Source organism: Pleuronectes platessa, chromosome 6, assembly GCF_947347685.1.
Source record: "Pleuronectes platessa chromosome 6, fPlePla1.1, whole genome shotgun sequence".
Lineage (NCBI taxonomy): Eukaryota > Metazoa > Chordata > Actinopteri > Pleuronectiformes > Pleuronectidae > Pleuronectes > Pleuronectes platessa.
Window position 1 is genome coordinate 5,637,728 of NC_070631.1, and position 23,564 is coordinate 5,661,291.

Genomic DNA, 23,564 nt, shown 5'->3' on the forward strand with positions numbered 1-23,564 from the left:
TGTCACTTTTGGTACACTGAAATTGATTGGAAATGGAATAGCTTCTCTATAAATGGAATGAATATGTGTTTATTGAAATGTACAAATACAGAATGCTGAAAACATTCGGAAGCAGTATTTTTTAGTCGTCATGTTGAACTGGGTGTCATTTCACTTTGTGCATATTTTGAACAAAGAAGCTTGTTACACTTATATCTCATACTCGACCAGGTAATACCCTAGCTTACAAACGCAATCCCTGTAGCAAGGCATCAGATCTCAGCGACCAGATCCCAGGATCTTGAGTTTCAGACAGTATGCGATGCTCAGATGTATGCGCGGCACAGACATGCACAGGCACACTCATGTAATTGTAGGGAAATTTAACCTCTGCTTTTAACCCATCTGGTGCAGGACACACAGAGCAGTGAGCAGCCACGTACGGCGCACGGGGAGCAGATGTTGGGGGAGTAAGGTGCCTTGCTCAGGGGCACTTGACAGGGTAGGGAGAATCCACTTGGATTTTTGGACAGATCAATCCAGGTTCGTCTTTTTGTTGTTTCTCCGTGGAGTCAAACCAGAGACGAACCAGAGACCTTTTCTGCCCATAGTCCAAGTTTCTGCCGCTAGTCCACCGCCTCTCTCTACACGACAATCCCATCCAGTGTACCTTATATTCCTATACTCGACTACCAAGCTAACAAAATATCATGCCCTTAAGAAGGACATCCGGTGGCTTTCGGATGAGCTGCGGATCTTCCCAACCGTTTCACCGCCTTGTCTGATGACTCTCGGACAAGTCCAGCCGATCTGTCTGCAGCACTCATCTCAAGATCATTCTTTGAAAACAGCACCTGTCAGCCTTGAGCCCCTCCTTACCCTAGCTGTTGTTTTTAAAAAATGCTTTACTGGCTGTCCCGTTTCCACAAAGAAATATTATAGTTTTGAGGCTACTATGTTCAAATTGACTAGACCAAGGACAGCTCCAGTCCTCCGTCTAGTAAATTATTGCACTGCCAAACCAAATGTAAATGTTCCCCCTAAATTCTCTGAACTCTTATCTATCATTGTTTTGCACTATGATAGAGTTATCATTGTTGGTCATTTTGATATCAACATAACCAATGATTTTGCAACAGAATTTTTTAACATTACACAGTCTTTTTATATAGTCCAGCATGTGACTGGCCAACTCATAACCGCGGCCAAACATTAGATCTAGTCTTTACCCACAGTCTGAGCATCGCTTCCTTGATCTAAGAGGATGAATTTGTCTCTGACCATTTCTGTGTTCAGTTTGACTCCCTGTCGGTCCCGTCCTATTTTTACGGTGGCCCTGAGAGCTCAACGAATAGCAACTTAAGAAAACACATGCAAGTTAAGAAAACACATGCAAGTTGACAAAACACAAGCAAAGTAAGAAAACATCTTCATCAAGTTCACAACACAACACATTACAGAAACGCGCAGCAAATAGACACACGCACTGCAAATAGACAAACGCGCTGCAAATAGTGAAACGCGCTGCAAATAGAGAAACACACTGCGAAGAGAGAAGAAACGACAACGGAAGTGTTTCTAGAGGACAGCTAAAAGTGATGGACACTGCTGCCACAGCAGACACAAAAACGTCCAATACACCATACAAATTCCGTTCCACACAGGGGTCGGCCTCCCGCGGCACTGGAGCAGTGGCAGTACAGTACACTGTTGTGCATATCAATCAGTTTTCATATTATTAACGTGAACGTAACGATGAACGTGAGTGAACGTCATGTTCATTTTTTAAATCATCACCATATCAGGCCATCATGAAATACCAGGAGGGGCGAGTGTGTGTGTGTGTGTGCGAGTGTGTGTGTCCCGGCGCTCCGACCCCGCCCATTCGCTCGGAGAGAGCCACAGTGAGCTCTGAGCACGGAAGATGGTCCGATCTAGAGACATGCCGTCTGCTCCTGTTAAACTGAATAAACAGCGCTAACAAGCAAGCCCCTGTTTGTGAGGCAATGTATTGCCCATAGTGTGCAGGGTTAGGAAACCTTTACTATCAAAAGAGACACTTTTCTAAGCGAGTGGGCGGGGTCGGAGCCCAGGTGCCGGTGCGCTCGCACACACACGCACACGCACACACACACACACACACACACACACACACACACACACACACACACACACAGAGGGGCTGAAGAGCCGCATTCGGCTCCAGAGCCGCGGGTGGCAGACCCCTGTTTGGAACCGAATTTGTATGGTGTATTGGACGTTTTTGTGTCTGCTGTGGCAGCAGTGTCCATCACTTTTAGCTGTCCTCTGGAAACACTTCCGTTGTCGTTTCTTCTATTTTTGCAGCGTGTTTCTCTATTTGCAGCGCGTTTCACTATTTGCAGCGCGTTTGTCTATTTGCAGTGCGTGTGTCTATTTGCTGCGCGTTTCTGTAATGTGTTGTGTTGTGTTGTGAACTTGATGAAGATGTTTTCTTACTTTGCTTGTGTTTTGTCAACTTGCATGTGTTTTCTTAACTTGCATGTGTTTTCTTAAGTTGCTGGTCGTTGAGCTCTCAGGGCCACCGTATATTTTGGCTCTAAATGCTGCCATAAGGAAACATCATCAGCTGTTTTAACATGACATCATATCATTCCTATGTCGATGACACCCAAATATATTTTGCCTTCAAGCGAGAGTGTGCTAATAGAGTAACTATCTGCCATTAAGGAATGGATGTCACATAACTTCCTTCAGTTAAATTGAAACAAAACAGAAATTATAGTCTTTGTTTCCAACTAGCTAGCAGGCAGACCCCATATCATTTCTTGGTCCCATGGTAGCCAATATTACTTTCATTTAAATTCATCTGAACTTCAAAACACATGTTAATCGAATCATTAAATTCTGCTACTTCCAAATCTTCAAGTCGGTTGTATCTCTCCCTGACTAAGAAAAACTAATACATGCCTTTGTTTTTTCCTGCCTGGATTAATATACAAAGCCCTGTTTACATGCCTTAGCCAAACCTTAGTAACTCGTTTGGAGCATGTTCAAAATTCTGCTGCTCCTATTTTGACCAAAAAAAAAACTTGGATTCCCTATCAAGCCAATCCTTCACTGGCTACCAGTTAAATTTGGGATTGATTTTAAGATTATTTTCATAACTTTTAAAGCTCAACATTGGCTGGCCCCCACATACATTTCGCAGCTATTGACTCCCCACAATCCAGGCTGTGACCAGAGATCTGCCAACCTGTCCCTTGGTCAAAGCTCAATACTCAAGGGCGTTCTCTGTCAGGGCTCCGAGGCTCTGGAACTCCCAATCTGATGAGATTAGACAGGGAAAAATGTTCTGTCTGTCATCAGTTCTGCTTTACAGGAAAGCTGAGTGTTCATTATCTCAGCATACAATGAAGAATTAAGGTTTAAGTCAAGGTTTGTTCTTTAGTTGAATAAAATTCATTATGTGATATATCTGTTATAAAACAAGCAAAATAAGAGATTTGAGAGAGACAGAGATTGTTAAATGGGAATTGTTTAATGGAATTGAGTGAAGGGTCTTCTTTCCCACGGTCACTTTTATCTGATAAGAATCTGACAAACAAATAACAACTAACCAATGATCAAACTTCGAAAAAACAAAATGTGAGAAACCCTCATTTTTTTTATTGAGTAGTATTGATTAAAATGTATCATAGTTAAAATCAAAATATATAATTATTTTATACACAACCATTGTGCCACCATATAAGACAAATCTGTTCAGTTGAGGGCTAAACAAAGACCAAAATGAACACATCCATGCCATAGGGTTAGATACACCTACAAAACATACAGTGTGTATGAATCAACCATATAATGAAGCAAATGAAGTTAGATAAATTATAAAAGAAAGGAGACTGAAAACATAGATACAAGTACGTTTTAAGCATAGTATCAGGACAACAGTTGTAATGACACAGTACAGTTGTTCGTATGACATTTTAATAATTAAAAATACTTTTTTATTAAACATACATGGACTAAAGAGAAGATTTGATTGGTGATCAGGAGATTATGGAAATAAATATGTTCATTTTCATAATTTTGTCTATAATGTTAATGATGAAGTTTAAATTATGGTTTTAATTATGTGTAGATTAGTGAGGCTGAAAACAAACAACTGAATGTTCATAGGAAATTGTAGTAATGCTCATTTATAATAGTGACTTCAGTTGATAAGGATGAATATTAAAATATAACCTGCAACTCTAAGGTTATTTGCATTCGTTGTCTTTTTTCTTGAATGTCTTTCCCAGTGGACACTTTAGGAGCACTGGTCCTGAACAGTCGTAATAAGTGGTTTTGTCTGAGGGATTGGGGAACAGCCCCGTCGTCTGTCCATTACAGGCACCTCGAACACGACTTGTAGTAGCAGGAGTTGTGGTAGTTGGAGTCATTGCTGTGGCTGTGGTAGTTGTTTCGCAAGTGCTGGTTTTTTTCTTGAATTCCTCTCCCACTGGACACTTTAGGAGCACTGGTCCTGAACAGTCGTAATAAGTAGTTTTGTCTGAGGGATTGGGGAACAGCCCCGTCGTCTGTCCATTACAGGCACCTCGAACACGACTTGTAGTAGTAGGAGTTGTGGTAGTGGGAGTCATTGCTGTGGCTGTGGTACTTGTTTCGCAAGTGCTGGTTTTTTTCTTGAATTCCTTTCCAACTGGACACTTTAGGAGCACTGGTCCTGAACAGTCGTAATAAGTGGTTTTGTCTGAGGGATTGGGGAACAGCCCCGTCGTCTGTCCATTACAGGCACCTCGAGCACGACTTGTAGTAGTAGGAGTTGTGGTAGTGGGAGTCATTGCTGTGGCTGTGGTAGTTGTTTCGCAGGTGCTGGTTTTTTTCTTGAATTCCTTTCCAACTGGACACTTTAGGAGCACTGGTCCTGAACAGTCGTAATAAGTAGTTTTGTCTGAGGGATTGGGGAACAGCCCTGTCGTCTGTCCATTACAGGCACCTCGAACACGACTTGTAGTAGTAGGAGTTGTGGTAGTGGGAGTCATTGCTGTGGCTGTGGTAGTTGTTTCGCAAGTGCTGGTTTTTTTCTTGAATTCCTTTCCAACTGGACACTTTAGGAGCACTGGTCCTGAACAGTCGTAATAAGTTGTTTTGTCTGAGGGATTGGGGAACAGCCCCGTCGTCTGTCCATTACAGGCACCTCGAACGCGACTTGTAGTAGTAGGAGTTGTGGTAGTGGGAGTCATTGCTGTGGCTGTGGTAGTTGTTTCGCAGGTGCTGGTTTTTTTCTTGAATTCCTTTCCAACTGGACACTTTAGGAGCACTGGTCCTGAACAGTCGTAATAAGTAGTTTTGTCTGAGGGATTGGGGAACAGCCCCGTCGTCTGTCCATTACAGGCACCTCGAACGCGACTTGTAGTAGTAGGAGTTGTGGTAATGGGAGTCATTGCTGTGGCTGTGGTAGTTGTTTCGCAGGTGCTGGTTTTTTTCTTGAATTCCTTTCCAACTGGACACTTTAGGAGCACTGGTCCTGAACAGTCGTAATAAGTAGTTTTGTCGGAGGGATTGGGGAACAGCCCTGTCGTCTGTCCATTACAGGCACCTCGAACACGACTTGTAGTAGTAGGAGTTGTGGTAGTGGGAGTCATTGCTGTGGCTGTGGTACTTGTTTCGCAAGTGCTGGTTTTTTTCTTGAATTCCTTTCCAACTGGACACTTTAGGAGCACTGGTCCTGAACAGTCGTAATAAGTGGTTTTGTCTGAGGGATTGGGGAACAGCCCCGTCGTCTGTCCATTACAGGCACCTCGAGCACGACTTGTAGTAGTAGGAGTTGTGGTAGTGGGAGTCATTGCTGTGGCTGTGGTAGTTGTTTCGCAGGTGCTGGTTTTTTTCTTGAATTCCTTTCCAACTGGACACTTTAGGAGCACTGGTCCTGAACAGTCGTAATAAGTGGTTTTGTCTGAGGGATTGGGGAACAGCCCCGTCGTCTGTCCATTACAGGCACCTCGAACACGACTTGTAGTAGCAGGAGTTGTGGTAGTTGGAGTCATTGCTGTGGCTGTGGTAGTTGTTTCGCAAGTGCTGGTTTTTTTCTTGAATTCCTTTCCAACTGGACACTTTAGGAGCACTGGTCCTGAACAGTCGTAATAAGTAGTTTTGTCTGAGGGATTGGGGAACAGCCCCGTCGTCTGTCCATTACAGGCACCTCGAGCACGACTTGTAGTATTAGGAGTTGTGGTAGTTGGAGTTGTGGTAGTCGGAGTTGTTGTAGTGGGAGTCATTGCTGTGGCTGTAGTAGTTGTTTCGCAAGTGCTGGTTTTTTTCTTGAATTCCTTTCCCACTGGACACTTTAGGAGCACTGGTCCTGAACAGTCGTAATAAGTGGTTTTGTCTGAGGGATTGGGGAACAGCCCCGTCGTCTGTCCATTACAGGCACCTCGAACACGACTTGTAGTAGCAGGAGTTGTGGTAGTTGGAGTCATTGCTGTGGCTGTGGTAGTTGTTTCGCAAGTGCTGGTTTTTTTCTTGAATTCCTCTCCCACTGGACACTTTAGGAGCACTGGTCCTGAACAGTCGTAATAAGTAGTTTTGTCTGAGGGATTGGGGAACAGCCCCGTCGTCTGTCCATTACAGGCACCTCGAGCACGACTTGTAGTAGTAGGAGTTGTGGTAGTGGGAGTCATTGCTGTGGCTGTGGTAGTTGTTTCGCAGGTGCTGGTTTTTTTCTTGAATTCCTTTCCAACTGGACACTTTAGGAGCACTGGTCCTGAACAGTCGTAATAAGTAGTTTTGTCTGAGGGATTGGGGAACAGCCCTGTCGTCTGTCCATTACAGGCACCTCGAGCACGACTTGTAGTAGTAGGAGTTGTGGTAGTTGGAGTCATTGCTGTGGCTGTGGTAGTTGTTTCGCAAGTGCTGGTTTTTTTCTTGAATTCCTTTCCAACTGGACACTTTAGGAGCACTGGTCCTGAACAGTCGTAATAAGTAGTTTTGTCTGAGGGATTGGGGAACAGCCCCGTCGTCTGTCCATTACAGGCACCTCGAACACGACTTGTAGTAGTAGGAGTTGTGGTAGTCGGAGTCATTGCTGTGGCTGTGGTAGTTGTTTCGCAGGTGCTGGTTTTTTTCTTGAATTCCTTTCCAACTGGACACTTTAGGAGCACTGGTCCTGAACAGTCGTAATAAGTAGTTTTGTCTGAGGGATTGGGGAACAGCCCGGTCGTCTGTCCATTACAGGCACCTTTACCACTATTTATAGTAGTTGGAGTTGTTGTGGTAGTGGTAGTTGTAGTAGTTGGCGTTGTGGTAGTGATAGTTGGAGTAGTTGTGATGGTAGTGGGAGAAGGATAGTCACATCTCTTGAGGTTATTGTTGAAGACCAATCCAGCTGGACAGTTTTGGAGATGCGCTCCATCATGGCCACAGTTGTAAAAAGTACCTGGGTCTGAGGGATTGGGGAACAGCCCCGTCGTCTGTCCATTACAGGCACCTTTACCACTATTTATAGTAGTAGGAGTTGTTGTGGTAGTGGTAGTTGGCGTTGTGGTAGTGATAGTTGGAGGAGTTGTGATGGTTGTGGGAGAAGGATAGTCACATCTCTTGAGGTTATTGTTGAAGACCAATCCAGCTGGACAGTTTTGGAGGTGCGCTCCATCATGGCCACAGTTGTAAAAAGAGCTTGGGTCGGAGGGATTTGGGAAAAGCCCTGCTGTCGCTCCATTACAGGCACCTTTACCACTATTTATAGTAGTAGGAGTTGTTGTGGTAGTGGTAGTTGGCGTTGTGGTAGTGATAGTTGGAGGAGTTGTGATGGTTGTGGGAGAAGGATAGTCACATCTCTTGAGGATATTGCTGAAGACCAATCCAGCTGGACAGTTTTGGAGGTGCGCTCCATCATGGCCACAGTTGTAAAAAGAACCTGGGTCTGAGGGATTTGGGAACAGCCCCGCTGTCGCTCCATTACAGGCACCTTTACCACTATTTATAGTAGTAGGAGTTGTGGTAGTAAGAGTAGTTGTAGTGGTAGTTGGAGTAGTTGTGGTGGTAGTGGTTGTGGGAGTTGTGATTATAGTAGTTGGAGTTGTTGTTGTGGTAGTGGGAGTTGTGGTTGTAGTAGTTGTAGTTATGTTCGTAGTTGTTGTAGTTGTTACGCAGGTGCTGGTTTTTTTCTTGAATTCCATTCCATTTGGACACTTTAGAAGCACTGGTCCTGAACAGTCGTAATAAGTAGTTTTGTCTGAGGGATTGGGGAACTGCCCGGTCGTCTGTCCATTACAGGGAGTTGTTGTGGTGGTAGTTGGAGAAGGATACTCACAGCGTTGACAGCTTTTCTTGAATTCCAATCCATCTGGACACCTTTGGAGGTGCGCTCCATAAGGGCCACAGTTGTAAAAAGAACCTTTGTCTGAGGGATTGGGGACGAGCCCGGCTGTCACTCCCTTACAGGGACCTTTTGCAAGAAACAGAAACAGCAAACAAATTTACTAAGAAAAATACATCAATTCAATAAAAGCTGATAATACTCGTTAATTAAATCAAAAATCACTACCTCACTGCACACACTTTTTAGAATTTCTTACATTGAACCAGGAGAGAATTCAGGTGGCTGATGAAGGGACTTTTGCCCTGTTTACAGAAATTTCCAATGAAGTCATCCAGGTCCAGAGACCAAACAAAGGCTCCTCCAAATTTCTTTGCTTTTAAGTAACTGACCTGAGAGGATGAAGAGGAAAATACTTCTACATGTTAACAAAACACAGAATACGTCCAAACTGAGTTCTGAGTCATTTTCATCGTTATAATTAAATTTAACAGATGGTTACCTTTGTACTAATGCTGCGTGTGTCATCAAATCCAACCCACTGGTTTACTGTGATGGCATATGGAACTTTCTGATCAGCAATCCAGTGGACTGTAGCCCCTTTAGTATAAAGGCAAGTCTGAAAAGAAGCATCACATTTCACAAATAGATGCAAAGAAATATAGTTCAGACCTTTATGGAGCGTTCAGACCAAACATGACAAAAAATGTAAACTCACGTTATTGGCCTGCTTTTGGAATCACTGGGCAACGGACAGAACTAACTGAGGCGGGCAGCTAATGCTCCTACTCTAATCTTGGTTCACAATAAAGTGCAACCCATTGCTGGAATTAAATGAGATGAATATTTCCAGAACTTCATTCTTTGTGTTTTAGAGTAACAGGTTGTATCCAAAATGACGTGTCCACAGACAGTGAAAATTGGGTTGTCCTCAATTTCTGATTCTAGGTTCATCACCAGGATTATTTGAAACACTTTCAACTTGTGTAGCTTTAACCCCAATGTATGAAAAGGTTGGTTCATGCTTGGCCTGATCCCACGTTTATTGTACAATAAACACTAATAATATAAATAACTTACATTCAGAGCTCATAGTAATATAATAATACCTCATAATAGGCCCAGAATCCTTCTTCACCAGTGTAGAAGCCTTCTTTACCAGCGCCGCTGGCTGGAGCTCCAACATCACTGGATGAAGAGCAGAGGGAAAAAGCTCGCCCATATGCAGCTAGTCCCAAATTAAGCAATTGTGCAGGTGCTCCCTTGTCCACCCAATACTGCATGGCAGAGTCCTAAAGTGTGTGTGTGGGGGGGGGGGGAGACAATAAAGATGAGAGTGCATCTGTTCATAGATAGGGTTTCAGACAATCTATGTATGAATCATGGTATTTACAGTATTATAGTAGATTTTGTCTCCAGTATCGTGGGATCCCATGTATAAGGGACTGTGATGTCCTGTGACATTTTCACAGGAGCTGTGAAAGTCAAATGTCAGCACATTGAGGAAGTCCAGGTCCCTGTTAGAATGCAGAGGAAGTCATGTTGACCAAAGTGCTTTGACATGTAGTCATGGGTGTAATGTAAATATTTATGAAATAAAAGATTAGTTTACTTGGTAATGTTTTTGACTTCATAACTGGCATCAATAACCTCTCTCTCAGCAGAGACACTTGCTGTGAGGATTAATCGGTCACGGTTAAGTTTCTTCCCTTCAGTCTCAAAGGCAGCATTGAGGTCCTACTCAACAACAACAAAAAAACATAGTTCAGTCAAGTCTAGCATCCTATAAAAACAGATCCTATGGCATATTTCTTTGAGTTCCAGAGGAAAGGGTCTGACCTTGCACAGCAGTGTAAATTTCTGCTTGTTGTCTGGGTCGCCTCCTGCTCCCACAGGGTACATCCAGTCCAGGTTTAAACCATCAAACTGAAATATTCTCAGTAGTGCAACAGCAGACTGGATGAATGTTGTTCTCTTTTGTGTGGTTGACACCATCGTAGTGAATCTGAAAATATTTAACACAGGGCTCTTAATATCCACTTAATTGTAATATGGAGTTAATAACATCTTTAGTGGGCTACATTATAATAATAAAAAAGCAGGAGACGAGTAAGAAGCATATACAAATATAAAAGCTTATTAAATGATCATTGCTCCCAGTTTGCATTCGCTGCAGTGGTTTGGCACAAACCACATGTGCTGCTTCATCTAAACCATGTATTGTTCTGGATGTGCAGTTCACAAAAAAAATACATGAATGGACATAGAATTACAAATACCAGCATACTTTAGTGCTGCTTACACTTTTGTATCTATAAGTATATCTTACTTTTCTTTGTTAAAGGTTGGGCCACCAACAGCCAACAGTGTTTTGAGTGAAGGATTTCTGTGGGAGCATAACATTTAATTAGTTATTGGAAAAATATTTTTTTTACATAATTTTTTAAATATGAACAAGCTTTAGTTCTAACCTGGTTTTGAGCCCATTAAACAACTGATAGCGGAATATGTCTGCTCTTCTAGTGGGGACCAGCTCATTGAAATCATTGATGTTAGAGAAGGCGTAGATCAGATGGGTACATTTGTTTGGATCGATATCCTCAATCGTGAACTTCCCGGCGTCTGCTCTATCTTCGGCCAAGCTGTTAAAGTAACACACCAGCCTTTCGGAAGAGCCTGAGACATGGATAAAGAAAAGTTTGAATTAGAATGAATTGGTTTTCAAAGTCAGCAGTTTTATCCAACTCTCATCAATTGTTGACCTAGAAACCTTATTTATTTGCTGGAAGAACTTTTATGATTAATAAGTGCCACTTACCCAAGCTGGCGATGACCAGGAAAAGACCTTCAAAGATAAAGAGTGGATCATTATGAGGTTAACTAGATAAGTTACCTGGTCAGTTCATCTAAATCCAAATGTAATTCGAGCCTTGTGACCATATTTTGAAAGAAACTGTTTTTCAAATCTGACTAAGTGGAATAGTAAGGGAGTGTTTTACTTGGTTAGTGAGCCTTACCTGCTGTCAGAACTATGTTGCACATGTTGTCACTCTGTGGAAAGAAAAGAAAGAATTAAGAAAATAATTTTTTTTAAACAGTATTGATACAAATCTTTACTCTGAGCACTCAACGTGAAATTCATTTTATTTCAGCATTATCACTTAGTCTATTTGGATTCTTCAATGTTTTTATAATTATTTTCATGTTTTGAACTGCATTATTATCAATAAATAAACTAGCTTTTCAGTCTAATAATGCTATCTTTGCTGATTTGTTTAGTATTGTGTAATTTTTTAGACATACATCCTGAACCGACTGCTGCATTGTAAGAGTTAGCATTTCCCTTGATGACAGTTCTGCTTGGTGAGGAAAGCTCTTACCTAAATATCAGATATTTTTCATTTTATTTAATGTTTAATCCCAAAGAATCTTATCGTACACAACCATGTTTGATCTGAGCTAAACAGAATGAAAATCAATCAAAAAAGATCAATACAATATAATAAAGCTAAATAACAATCATTATGATCATAATCACAATCTCAGCGTGTGAGTTGATTAGAGAGCCGGTGTAGTACACCAGTGATTAACTCTGTAGTAATGTGGTACAATGAAATCAAAGCAGAAGGGATACTTACAAAGGTAATGGTGAAAGAAACATCTACTGTCTCCACCGTGGCTGATGGAGAACTGATGCGTTTCTGGCTGTTAGATTGGATATATAGCTGCTAGGGTGTGGTCGTTTCATTGGGAGTGGATAGTGCATTGTTAAAATGTCCAAATTATTATACACTGATGGAGTTCTGGACAAGTTAAGTTTAATTACCTGACGTCAGGTGATGGGGGAACATTTAGTACATTTAAAAGCGTGTACAAAATAATTCATAATGGATAATTGACCAATTTTGAGCAGTTTTTTTCTTTTGGTTCATTTTGACACTAAAGATATAATGGATAATTATGAGAGGAGGGATATGTGACATGAATGACAAACTGAAACCTTGGACATGGTCAGTCTGTTTAAATGGTTTGAGAATGAACAAATCCATCTTATGTCCCTCAGGCGGCAAATATATCATAATGAAAAGGTCATAATGAGTTTTCACCGCCAGTTGTTAACCTCCTGAAATCAACACAGAAGTTTGAGACGTCAACACAATATGATGTAATGTAAGTAAAAGTACAGACACAGTACTTTGTTAAACACAGACCCACGACAAATTAACATAACAAGGCAAGGATAAGTGGAGATGAGCCACAACAGCATCATCATCATTATTATAAAAGGCATGTCTAATTACACAAGGTAAAACTTACAGTAAGAACACACCCACGCTAAAGATTAGGTTGGATAACAAAAGAAACAATAATTTACAGATAATAAGTCTCATCACAAAAGGCATGTCCAGAAACAATTATATAAACACACAATGGCACACACACCCAACTGGGTTAGAAACACCTACCTATTATCTTGTTGTTATTCCTCAATGTTAACAAATTGTGTGGAACTGAGGATTAACAAACCTAAATATATACTGCACTGGTTTTGTGTATAGACTATACACAAAGACTGTATAGACTGTAATGAACTAAAGATGTGATTCCTCGTACACGTGAGTTTGTGTTTTTATTGGCTCACACCAAACGAATAGATGTGAAAGATGCCAGAGAATATTTAAATAGACCAGTGGTGAAGTGAAAAGTTGTTTGACACACAAGTTATAGCACAACGATCTATGGATACAGATTATCTTGTCATGGTTTCGTGGCCTCCTGGCACCAACCTGTCTCTGAAATTCAATGTATCTGGCCATGTTCAATTCAAAACAACCTTTTGTCCCCGAAGGGCAATTCTAAGACAAATGGAGCATGTCAAGATGAGTAAAAACGAGAAGTAAGAGTAGTGAATATGACTGAAAGGACGGACTAAAGGATAAATACTGACTGATTAAAGTAATCGTAGTGGATTGAGGTATTATGTTCACCTAAGGTGAATGATGAATATATGTACAGGACCAGGTAGCAGCACATGAATCAGTGTGATCAGGGACCAATCGGTTTAAAGTATTAGACTTGAAAATATGCTAAATATGAAATCTGGAACCTTTGTTCAACGATTCTGATTCAGGGTAAGATTGTCTCCATATATTATATTCAATATATAGTACATTTTCAACAGTGAAAACAACATGGACCAGACATGTCACTTTTGGTACACTGAAATTGATTGGAAATGAAATAGGCAAAAACCATATGTGCTGCTTCATCTAAACCATGTATTATAAAGGATGTGCAAATCACAACAAAAACACATGAATGGCTACTTACACTTGTTTTTGGACTCATAAAAATGCCCAAATGGGAACATATTTGTACGTATGTATCTATAGAGGTATCACTTACTTTATTTAGGTTGGACCACCAACATTTAAGTAATTAATGGAAAAATAAAAATGTAACATGATTTTTTTTAAACGTGAACAAGCTAAAGTTCCAACCTGGTTTTGAGCCCATTAAACAACTGATAGAGGAATATGTCTGCTCTTCTAGTCGGTACCAGTTCATTGAAATCATTGATGTCAGAGAAGGCGTAGATCAGATGGGTACATTTGTTCGGATCGATATCCTCAATCGTGAACTTCCCGGCGTCTGCTCTATCTTCGGCCAAGCTGTTAAAGTAACACACCAGCCTTTCAGAAGAGCCTGAGACATGATTAAAAAAAAGTTTGAATTATAATGAATTGGTTTTCAAAGACAGCAGTTTTATCAAACTCTCATCAATTGCTGACTTAGGAACCTTATTTATTTGCTGGAATAACTGTTTTGATTAATAAGTGCCACTTACCCAAGCTGGCGATAACCAGGCAGAGACCTTCAAAGATAAAGAGTGGATCGTTATGAGGTTAACTATCAAAGTTAACTGGTCAGTTCATGGTCATCCAAATCCACATGTAATTCGAACCTTGTGACCACATTCTAAAATACACTTTATAACCCTAACCCTAAACCCAAAAAACTGGTAATTCCTAAGGGTTCACCTTTTCTTTCTGTCACTGGAAGTATGTAGTAGTAAAAAATGAGTTTCTGGCTGTTTATTTGGATAAATAGCTCCCAAGGTGTGGTAGTTACATTGGGTGTGGATAATTAATTCATTTTTGGAGACAGTTTAATTACCTGACGTCAGGAGACTTTTATTTCCTTTTCACATTCTCCAACTGGATATCAACGCTGAGGAACCAAAAAAATAAAAAATACTTACAAAGTAAGAAATAATTCAACAGCATTCAAGCTGTTTTTTTCTTTTGGTTAATTTTCACACTGAAGATATAATGGATAATTATGACAAACTGAAACCAGAGAAAAGGTCAGTTTGTTTAAATGGTTTGAGAATTAACAAATCAATCTCATGTCCCTCAGGCGGCTAAAATATCATCATGAAAAGATCATACTGAGTTTTCACCCCCAGTTGTTAACTTCCAGAAATCAACACAGAGGTCTGACACGTAAAAGTACAACAACTGTTAAACACAGACCCACCACATGTGAACAGAACAAGGCAAGAATAAGTGGAGATGAGAAACAGCAGCCTCATCATCATTATAAAAGGAATGTCTAATTACACAGTGTAAAACTAAACCAGTAAGAACACACCTACACGAGAGGTTAGTTTGGATAACAAAAGAAATACAATTTACATATTAGAAGTATCATTACACAAGGAATGTCCAGAAACAATTATATAAACACACAATGACACACACCCAACTGGTTAAGAAACACCTACCTATTATCTTGTTGTTATTCCCCCATGTTAATACATTTTGCAGAACTGAGGAGAAACAAACATAAATATACAGCACTGGTTTTGTGTATAGACTGAACTAAAACAGTGTGTAATGAACTAAAGATGTGATTCCTCATACATGTTAGTTTGTGTTTTCATTGGCTCACACAAAGCTAGTGTATTTATATAGGACGTATCCCACACCGGTGAAGTGCTTTGCATAAGAACAACACGCTGAAACCACTTAATGTGAAAGATTCCAGAGAATAGGTAAAAAAGTGGTGAAGTGAAAAATTGTTTGAGACACAAGTTATATCACAACGATCTATGGATACAGATTATCTTGTAATGGTGTCGTGGCCTCCTGGCACCAACCTGTCTCTTAAATTCTATGTAACCGGCCATGTTCAATTCATTTCAATTCAAACCAAATTTTGTCCCCGAAGGGCAATTCTAAGACAAACAGAGCATGTCAAGATGAGTAAAAACAAGAAGTAAGAGTAGTGAATATGACTGAAAGGACGGTCCAAAGGATAATGACTGTAAAAACTAGGAACGTGGATAAATATTGACTGATTAAAGTGATTGTAGTGGATTGAGGTATTGTGTACAGCTAAGGTGAATGATGCATATATGTATAGTACCAGGTAGCAGCACATTCATCTGTGTGTTCAGGGACCAATCGGTTTAAAGTATTAGACTTCAAAATATGCTACATATGAAATCTGGAACTTTTGTTCAACGAGACGTGAGTCTGACTCAGGGTAAGATTGTCTCCATATATTATATTCAATATATAGTACATTTTCAACAGTGAAAACAACATGGACCCAACATGTCACTTTTGGTACACTGAAATTGATTGGAAATGAAATAGCTTCTCTATAAATGGAATGAATATGTGTTTATTGAAATGTACAAATACAGAATGCTGAAAACATTCGGAAGCAGTATTTTTTAGTCGTCATGTTGAACTGGGTGTCATTTCACTTTGTGCATATTTTGAACAAAGACGCTTGTTACACTTATATCTCATACTCGACCAGGTAATACCCTAGCTTACAAACGCAATCCCTGTAGCAAGGCGTCAGATCTCAGCGACCAGATCCCAGGATCTTGAGTTTCAGACAGTATGCGATGCTCAGATGTATGCGCAGCACAGATATGCACAGGCACACTCATGCAATTGTAGGGAAATTCAACCTCTGCTTTTAACCCATCTGGTGCAGGACACACAGAGCAATGAGCAGCCATGTAGAGATCTGTCTGCAGCACTCGTCTCGGGATCATTCTTTGAAAACAGCACCTGTCAGCCTTGAGCCCCTCCTCATCCTAGCTGTTGTTTTAAAAAAATGCTTTACTGGCTGTCCCGTTACCACAAAGAAATTTTATAGTTTTGAGGCTACTATGTTCAAATTTACTAGACCAAAGACAGCTCCAGTCCTCCGTCTAGTAAATTATTGCACTGCCAAACCAAATGTAAATTTTCCCCCTAAATTCTCTGAACTCTTATCTATCATTGTTTTACACTATGATAGAGTTATCATTGTTGGTCATTGTTACGTGCCGTGTTTTCTCTCTCTCCCCCTCTCATATCTCCTCTAGGTGGGAGCCTCAGAAGCACCTCCACCGGCAAAGCTGAGGCCACTCCGTCATCAGGGTGTGGCAGATAAAGACCCTCAGCCGTGTCAGCGGGGGACAGAGAGAGGCAGGAGTTCAGGAGCCAGTGGGTTGGTGAGCTGTGTCAGTGAGCGAGGCGGCCGTGCGGGATCAGACGTGGAGAGGAGACGGGCTACACTGACGTGCTGTTAGCTGTGTGCTGGGCGCTGTGGGCAGTGCGCTTTGTGCTTAGTGCTTTATTGTCGTTGTTGGTTGGTGTTTTCTTTTCCCCCTTCCTTTGGAGGAAGGGTGTTTTTTGTTAACATGATTATTCAATAAATCCTTATTTACTTATTAAACCTTAAAACGTATTGGCTTCCTTGTTTAGTGCCCGGTTTATTTTGTAATTGTTCGTCCCTCTCCCTAGACAGCTTTGGGGACGTAACAGTCATTGTGATATCAACATTAACCACCTAACCAATGATTTTGCAACAGAATTTTTTAACATTACAGAGTCTTTTTTATATAGTCCAGCATGTGACTGGCCAACTCATAACCGCGGCCAAACATTAGATCTAGTCTTTACCCAAAGTCTGAGCATCGCTTCCTTGATCTAAGAGGATGAATTTGTCTCTGACCATTTCTGTGTTCAGTTTGACTCCCTGTCGGTCCCGTCCTATTTTTACGGTGGCCCTGAGAGCTCAACGAACAGCAACTTAAGAAAACACATGCAAGTTGACAAAACACAAGCAAAGTAAGAAAACATCTTCATCAAGTTCAGCCGCTTACGGCTCCAGAGCCGCGGGTGGCAGACCCCTGTTTGGAACCGAATTTGTATGGTGTATTTGACGTTTTTGTGTCTGCTGTGGCAGCAGTGTCCATCACTTGTAGCTGTCCACTGGAAACAGTTCCGTTGTCGTTTCTTCTCTATTTGCAGCGTGTTTCTCTATTTGCAGCGCGTTTCACTATTTGCAGTGCGTGTGTTTATTTGCTGCGCGTTTCTGTAATGTGTTGTGTTGTGTTGTGAACTTGATGAAGATGTTTTCTTACTTTGCTTGTGTTTTGTCAACTTGCATGTGTTTTCTTAAGTTGCTGTTCGTTGAGCTCTCAGGGCCACCGTATATTTTGGCTCTAAATGCTGCCATAAGGAAACGTCATCAGCTGTTTTAACATGACATCATATCATTCCTATGTCGATGACACCCAAATATATTTTGCCTTCAAGCGAGAGTGTGCTAATAGAGTAACTATCTGCCATTAAGGAATGGATGTCACATAACTTCCTTCAGTTAAATTGAAAGCAAAACAGAAATTATAGTCTTTGTTTCCAACCAGCTAGCAGGCAGACCCCATATCATTTCTTGGTCCCATGGTAGCCAATATTACTTTCATTTACATTCATCTGAACTTCAAAACACATGTTAATCGAATCATTAAATTCTGCTACTTCCAAATCTTCAAGTCGGTTGTATCTCTCCCTGACTAAGAAAAACTAATACATGCCTTTGTTTTTTCCTGCCTGGATTAATATACAAAGCCCTGTTTACTTGCCTTAGCCAAACCTTAGTAACTCGGTTGGAGCATGTTCAAAATTCTGCTGCTCCTATTTTGACCAAAAAAAAATAATTGGATTCCCTATCAAGCCAATCCTTGTGTCCCTTCACTGGTTACCAGTTAAATTTGGGATTGATTTTAAGATTATTTTCATAACTTTTAAAGCTCAACATTGGCTGGCCCCCACATACATTTCGCAGCTATTGACTCCCCACAATCCAGGCCGGAGGGCATTCTCCGTCAGGGCTCCGAGGCTCTGGAACTCCCTGTCTGATGAGATTAGGCAGGGATATTTTCTGTCTGTCATCAGTTCTGCTTTACAAGAAAGCTGAGTGTTCAGTAGAATACAATGAAGAATTTAGGTTTAAGCTCAGGTTTCTTCAATATATATGCCACAAAACAAGACTTTACTTGAATAAATAAAAGGATACACTTCACATTGTGATTTTTCATGTCAGTGACACATTCATCATGTGATAAATCTGTTATAAAACAAGCAAAAGAAGAGATTAGAAAGAGAGAGATTGTGTTATGGGAATAGTTTAATTTAATTGAGTGAAGGTCTTCTTTACAACGGTCCCTTTTATCTCATAAGAATCTGACAGACAAAGAACAACCACCAATAACAAACTTCAAACAAAACTGAACTAAATGTGACAAACTGTCATTTGTTACTCATGATTGAATTCTTTATTTAGTAATATTTATTCAAATTAACAAAGTTAAGCTCACAATATGTAATTATTTTATACACCATTGTGTCACCATGTAAGACAACTCGATCAGTTAAGGGCTAAATAAAGACCAAAAAGATCCATGCAAAAGGGTTAGATACACAACAGCGTGTATGCATCAACCATATAATGAAGCAAATTAAGTTAGATAAATGATTAAGGAAAGGAGACTGAAAACAAACATACAGTTGTTTGTATGACATGTAAATATTTACAAATAAATAATGTCTATTAAACATACATGGATCAGGGGACATTTGATTGGTGAGGGGGGGATTATGGAAATAAATCTGTTAATGTTTGTAGTTTCATCTATAATGTTAATGATATATTATAAATCGTGTTTTCAAATTATGTGGATGCTGAAAACAAACAACTGAATGAACTCCCCTGAATGATCAAATGTACTAGAATAAATATTAAAATATAACCTGCAACTCTTTAGGGAAAGTCGCATCTCTGGAGGTTTTTCTTGAATACCAATCCAGCTGTACAGTATTGGAGGTGCGCTCCATCAAAACTACAGTTGTAAAAAGAACCTTTGTCTGAGGGATTGGGAAACAGCCCTGATGTCGCTCCATTACAGACACCTTTACCCTTAATTATATTAGTAGGAGTTGTGATAGTGGTAGTAGTGGTAGTTGGAGTTGTGGTAGTGGTAGTTGGAGTAGATGTGGTGGTAGTGGTTGTGGGAGTTGTGGTTATAGTAGTTGGAGAAGATGTGGTTGTGGGGGTTGTGGTAGTAGGAGTTGTTGTTGTGGTAGTGGGAGTTGGAGTTGGAGTATTTGTGGTGGTAGTGGTTGTGGGAGTTGTGGTAGTAGGAGTTGTTGTGGTAGTGGTAGTTGGATTAGTTGTTGTGGGAGTTGTGGTAGTAGGAGTTGTTGTTGTGGTAGTGGGAGTTGTGGTTGTACTAGTTGGAGTTGTGGTAGTTGTAGTTGGAGTAGTTGTGGAGGTAGTGGTTGTGGGTGTTGTGGTTATAGTAGTTGGAGAAGATGTGGTGGTAGTGGTTGTGGTAGTAGGAGTTGTTGTGGTAGTGGGAGTTGTGGTTGTAGTAGTTGGAGTTGGAGTAGTTGTGGTGGTAGCGGTTATGGGAGTGGTGGTTGGAGTAGTTGGAGTTGTGGTTATAGTAGTTGGAGAAGATGTGGTGGTAGTGGTTGTGGGGGTTGTGGTAGTAGGAGTTGTTGTGGTAGTGGGAGTTGTGGTTGGAGTAGTTGGAGTTGGAGTTGGAGTATTTGTGGTGGTAGTGGTTGTGGGAGTTGTGGTAGTAGGAGTTGTTGTGGTAGTGGTAGTTGGATTAGTTGTTGTGGAAGTTGTGGTAGTAGGAGTTGTTGTTGTGGTAGTGGGAGTTGTGATTGTACTAGTAGGAGTTGTGGTAGTGGGAGTCATTGCTGTGGCTGTGGTAGTTGTTTCGCAAGTGCTGGTTTTTTTCTTGAATTCCTCTCCCACTGGACACTTTAGGAGCACTGGTCCTGAACAGTCGTAATAAGTAGTTTTGTCTGAGGGATTGGGGACCAGCCCAGCTGTCACTCCATTACAGGGACCTTTTGCACGAAACAGAAACAGCAAACAAATTTACTACGAAAAAAGTAAAAAAAGCTGATAATAATCGTTAATTAAATAAAAAATAGAAAATCACTACCTCAATACACACACTTTTTTTAAATTTCTTACATTGAACAAGGAGAGAATTCAGGTGGCTGATTAAGGGACTTTTGCTCTGGTTACAGAACTTTCCGCTGAAGTCATCCAGATCCAGAGACCAAACAAAGGCTCCTCCAAATTTCTTTGCTTTTAAGTAACTGACCTGAGAGGATGAAGAGGAAAATACTTCTGCATGTTAACAAAACACAGAGTACGTACAAACTGAGTTCTGAGTCGTTTTCATTGTTATAACTAAATTTAACAGATGGTTACCTTTACACTAATGCTGACTGTATCATCAAATCCCACCCACTGGTTTTCTGTGATGGCATATGGAACTTTCTGATCAGCAATCCAGTGGAATGTAGCCCCTTCAGTATAAAGGCAAGTCTGAAAAGAAGCATCACATTTCACATATAGATAGAAATAGAGTTCAGACCTTTATGGTACGTTCAGACCAAAGATGACGCGAAATTGAACCTCACGTTATTGGCCTGGTTTTGGAATCACTGGGCAACGGTCATAAGTAACTGATTAAGGCAGCTAATGCTCCTACTCTAATCTTGGTTCATAGTAAAGTGCCAACGATAGCTGGAATTAAATGAGAAGAATATTTCCAGAACCTCGTTCTTTGGGTTTTACAGTAAAGGGTTGTATCCATTAAGGATCCACAGACATCGGAAACTGGTTTGTCCTCAATTTCTGATTCTAGGTTCATCGCCAGGATTATTTGAAACACTTTCAACTTGTGTAGCTTTAACCCCAATGTATGAAAAGGTTGGTTCATGCTTGGCCTGATCCCACGTTTATTGTACACTAAACACTTATAATATAAATTACTTACGTTCACAGCTCATAGTAATATAATAATACCTCATAATAGGCCCAGAATCCTTCTTCACCAGTGTAGCAGCCTTCTTTAACAGCACCGCTGGCTGGAGCTCCAACATCACTGGATGCAGAGGAGAGGGAGAAAGCTCGCCCATATGCAGCTAGTCCCAAATTTAGCAATTGTGCAGGTGCTCCCTTGTCCACCCAATACTGCATGGCAGAGTCCTAAAGTGTGTGTGTGTGTGTGTGGGGGGGGGGACAATAAAGATGAGAGTGCATCTTTTCATAGATAGGGGTTCAGACAATCTCTGTATGAATCATGGTATTTACAGTATTATAGTAGATTTGGTCTCCAACATCGTGGGATCCCATGTATAAGGGACTGTGATGTCCTGTGACATTTTCACAGGAGCTGTGAAAGTCAAACGTCAGCACATTGAGGAAGTCCAGGTCCCTGTTAGAATGCAGAAGAAGTCATGTTGACCAAAGTGCTTTGACATGTAGTCATGGACGTAATGTAAATATTTATGAAATAAAAGATTAGTTTACTTGGTAATCATTTTGACTTCATAACTGGAATCAATAACCTCTCTCTCAGCAGAGACACTTGCTGTGAGGATTAATCGGTCACGGTTATGTTTCTTCCCTTCAGTCTCAAAGGCAGCATTGAGGTCCTACTCAACAACAACAAAAAAACATAGTTCAGTCAAATCTATCATCCTATAAAAACAGATCCTATGGCATATTTCTTTGAGCTCCAGAGGAAAGGGTCTGACCTTGCACAGCAGTGTAAATTTCTGCTTGTTGTCTGGGTCACCTCCTGCTCCCACAGGGTACATCCAGTCCAGGTTTAAACCATCAAACTGAAATATTCTCAGTAGTGCGACAGCAGACTGAATGAACGTTGTTCTGTTTTGTGTTGTTGAAACCATCGTAGTGAATCTGAAAACATTTAACACAGGGCTCTTAATATCCACTTAATTGTAGTTTTGAGTTATTAACATCTTTAGTAGGCTACAATAAAAAAATAAAAAAAGAAGGACACAAGTAAGAGTCATCAAAAAATATAAAAGCTCATTATATGATCATTGCTCCCAGTTTGCATTCGCCGCAGTGGTTTGGCACAAACCACATGTGCTGCTTCATTTACACCGTGTATTATGCTGGATGTGCAGTTCACAAAGAAAAACACATGAATGGACAAAGCATTACAAATACCAACATACTTTAGTGCTGCTTACACTTGTTTCTGGAATATTTTTGTATGAATGTTTGTACGTATGTATCTATAGAAGTATAACTTACTTTTCTTTGTTAAAGGTTGGGCCACCAACCGCCAACAGGGTTTTGAGTGAAGGATTTCTGTGGGAGCATAATATTTTAGTAATTATTGAAGAAAAAAAAAGTTGAACATGATTCAAAAAATGTGAACATACTAAAGTTCTAACCTGTTTTTAAGCCCATTAAACAACTGATAGCGGAATATGTCTGCTCTTCTAGTCGGTACCAGTTCATTGAAATCATTGATGTCAGAGAAGGCGTAGATCAGATGGGTACATTTGTTTGGATCGATATCCTCAATCGTGAACTTCCCGGCGTCTGCTCTATCTTCGGCCAAGCTGTTAAAGTAACACACCAGCCTTTCGGAAGAGCCTGAGACATGGATAAAGAAAAGTTTGAATTAAAATGAAATGGTTTTCAAAGACAGCAGTTTTATCAAACTCTCATCAATTGTTGACTTAGGAACATTATTTATACGCTGGAGGAACTGTTATGATCAATAAGTGCCACTTACCCAAGCTGGCGATGACCAGGCAGAGACCTTCAAAGATAAAGAGTGGGTCATTATGAGGTTAACTAGAAAAGTTAACTGGTCAGTTCATCTAAATCCACATGTAATTTGAACCTTGTTCAAATTACAAAAAATCATGTGATCCAAAAGTTTCACCTTTTCTTTTTGTCACTTGAAGTATAAAAATGTGTTTTTAAGATCTGGTTGAGTGGAATAATTAAGGGAGTGCTTTACTTGGTTAGTGAGCCTTACCTGCTGTCAGAACTATGTTGCACATGTTGTCACTATATGGAGAGAGAAAAGAAATAAAGAATATATTTTTATATACATTATTAAGAAATAAAACTA

General features: G+C 40.4%; 1 protein-coding gene across 1 annotated transcript; it reads right to left on the reverse strand.

Moving 5' to 3' along the window:
* Positions 1 to 12,380: 12,380 nt before the first annotated feature.
* LOC128441888 (chitinase-3-like protein 2) lies at positions 12,381 to 23,493 on the reverse strand. The gene is made up of 14 exons (XM_053424009.1): positions 23,469 to 23,493; positions 23,220 to 23,246; positions 22,873 to 23,077; positions 22,730 to 22,786; positions 22,201 to 22,366; positions 21,974 to 22,098; positions 21,755 to 21,878; positions 21,467 to 21,649; positions 20,867 to 20,983; positions 20,624 to 20,756; positions 20,311 to 20,493; positions 14,127 to 14,153; positions 13,839 to 13,984; positions 12,381 to 12,401 (listed from the first exon to the last, which is right to left on the reverse strand). The coding sequence occupies exons 1-14, from the start codon at positions 23,491 to 23,493 to the stop codon at positions 12,381 to 12,383; spliced, it is 1,539 nt and encodes a 512-aa protein (XP_053279984.1).
* Between the last annotated feature and the right edge of the window lie 71 nt (positions 23,494 to 23,564).